The sequence below is a fragment of the Saccoglossus kowalevskii genome, chromosome 7 (assembly GCF_978046115.1).
Source record: "Saccoglossus kowalevskii chromosome 7, keSacKowa6.1, whole genome shotgun sequence".
Classification (NCBI taxonomy): Eukaryota; Metazoa; Hemichordata; class Enteropneusta; family Harrimaniidae; genus Saccoglossus; species Saccoglossus kowalevskii.
This window is the reverse complement of record NC_140647.1, coordinates 4,767,885-4,770,213: the sequence shown is the minus strand read 5'-3', so window position 1 is coordinate 4,770,213 and position 2,329 is coordinate 4,767,885. Positions and strand designations below refer to the sequence as shown.

Here is a 2,329-nt window from a genome sequence, read left to right as displayed (position 1 = left end):
AAGAATAATTCGGTCCTATTTCCGATTTCGTGCGTGCATGTCTCGTCAGCCAATCAAATTAGCGGCGTCGTTTTACGTATACGCACCCGGGTCACTGGAGTGTAAGGAACGAAGTGTACAAAAACCGCATAAATGAGGATGAGAGAGTTACATCTCGTCTAGCACTAGACAGCAGCGAATCAGAACTCAACAACTCCAAGAACAGCTCCGAAGTTAAGAAGTATAACACTGACAAATTATGGAGACGCAAACTGTCGACCGAAGTCTATGGGCTCAGATCAACGGCTACCTCTCAACGCAGTTTATTGTAACAGGCTGCGATTTGCAGATTTTCGACAAACTTGAATCCGACGGGCCGTTGACTGCGACTCAGGTAGCAAGAGAATTAGAACTTCACCCTGCTACTACCGAAAGCCTACTCAATGCACTGGTCGGTCTCAGCTTGCTTTACAAGAAATACAAAGGCGATGACAACGACAACGAAGCTGAGTTCGGCAATACGTCTCAGGCCAGCGACTATCTCATAGCTTCGGCTCCACTGTCCGTTAGAGCTTGCGTGATGTCCATCAAAGAATTCAACTATAAGTTGACTGGCAACATGTCATTTCTCGTCAAGGAAGGCACACCACAAGTGAAGCGCACTTTTGGGTTCCCTGCGCCGCTATACGATATGATAGCTTGCGGTGATCCCAAACTCACTATACCTTTTATGGCCGGAATACATGGTCTTGCAAATATTTCGCAACGTGGAGGGGCTCTCAACTCGTTCGACCTCAGCAACTACCGAACCGTTTGCGATCTGGGCGGAGGCACCGGTGCAGTGGCGTACGCGCTAGCAGCTCGCTATCCTAACATGGAAATCACAGTCTTCGACTTACCGGCCGTAGTGGCTTGCGCCGACAACTTTCCTCCAACCGTCGATCCTAAATCCACCAACGTCGTTTTCCAAGCGGGTAACTTCTTTAAGGACACGCTTCCAGAGTGCGATCTTTTTCTTCTTTCCAACATCATTCACAACTGGTCGGAAGAACGCATCAGCGAAATCCTCACCCGAGTACACGAACGTCTGATGCCTGGCGGCGCTATCATGATCGTTGAATCACTCTATGACGACGACAAAAAAGGGCCACTCAACACCCATATCAACAACTTTATGATGATGCTTGCATTTGAAGGCGGTTGCCAACGATCGGGTAAGGAAATGAGAGAAATCCTAGAGAAACACGGATTCGTTGACGTTGAAATTAAGAAAACCGGGGGTTTGGCTGATTCCATGTTCTCCGTCAGGGCCAGTCGTGGAAACAACATTGTTATTGAATCATAAAGCACGAACGACAGACATTTCAGAACTGAAACAAATCTGAATATTATTCAATATGACGAAAATGCCACTATTAGAATTATTCGCAAATACATTGTCATTGTAGATTTAACTTTTCATCGATTTTATTGAATTTTTGACATTTTCCAAGACATCTATATCTGAGTACTTGAAAATGAAAGTGTTGGCGTATTAACAGAAAACATTGTTGGAGAGATGATGACTGAGACAAGGTCTTACCACATAACGTATTTTTTTCAATATCTCTATTAGTATACACATTTACTGTTAACATGAAAATATAAGTTTACTTGTTAATTTCAGCCAGTATTGAATGTTGAATTGTCATTGCACTACAATAGCAGGTGAAAAAAAATCTATCAAATTTTAAGAAATATATTGAATATAGATATTTACACAAATTTATTAGACGAGTTACATATATATATATATATTAGTATGTTTAAAAACTGTACATTGTTAACTCGCTAGCTGATCAGTATCGTTTTAGCTTTTTTCATCAAAATATTCGAATTGTCGAAAGATTTTAGAAAATAGTTTAGTCTAGAATGTGGCAATGACAGCAATAGTTTTATGGACTTCAATGTTACAGATAATGTAAATATGCTAATGAGTTATAATTTTGTCAGTTCATATTATTGGTCAATCTGTAATAAATTGTTTATGCAAACTACAATTCTCATTGTTATGTAAATCTGTGTGGCAATGAATGCGCATGCGTACTGTCATTTAGACATTCAAGCCCAGATTCTTACTCGATGATATACGTTTTCTGTGTGCTTCAAAAATCTTCTGGTAAACTACGACGGCGAGGACTGTTGTGCTTATGGAAAATGTAGTCAGTCCTGTCTATTATTCGCAAAACAAATTCTAATTTTGCTTTCAAAACGACTGGAACTTGTCGAATAATTTAACTTAAAAAGTTATACAGTAGTCGGTTACGAAGCCTCATAAATGGTCACCGGAATGCCTCCAAACTGCATGATT

The 2,329-nt window shown here is 40.5% G+C and overlaps 1 protein-coding gene across 1 annotated transcript; it reads left to right on the top strand.

Annotated features, from left to right (window-relative positions):
- The first annotated feature begins 238 nt into the window (after positions 1-238).
- LOC100375973 (acetylserotonin O-methyltransferase-like) lies at positions 239-1,324 on the top strand. Its single transcript, XM_002736565.1, has one exon. The coding sequence runs from the start codon at positions 239-241 to the stop codon at positions 1,322-1,324; it is 1,086 nt and encodes a 361-aa protein (XP_002736611.1).
- The last annotated feature ends 1,005 nt before the right edge of the window (positions 1,325-2,329 follow it).

Excerpts from the sequence above, each read along its gene's own strand:
- LOC100375973 (XM_002736565.1), top strand. The coding sequence starts at position 239 with ATGGAGACGCAAACTGTCGACCGAAGTCTATGGGCTCAGATCAACGGC.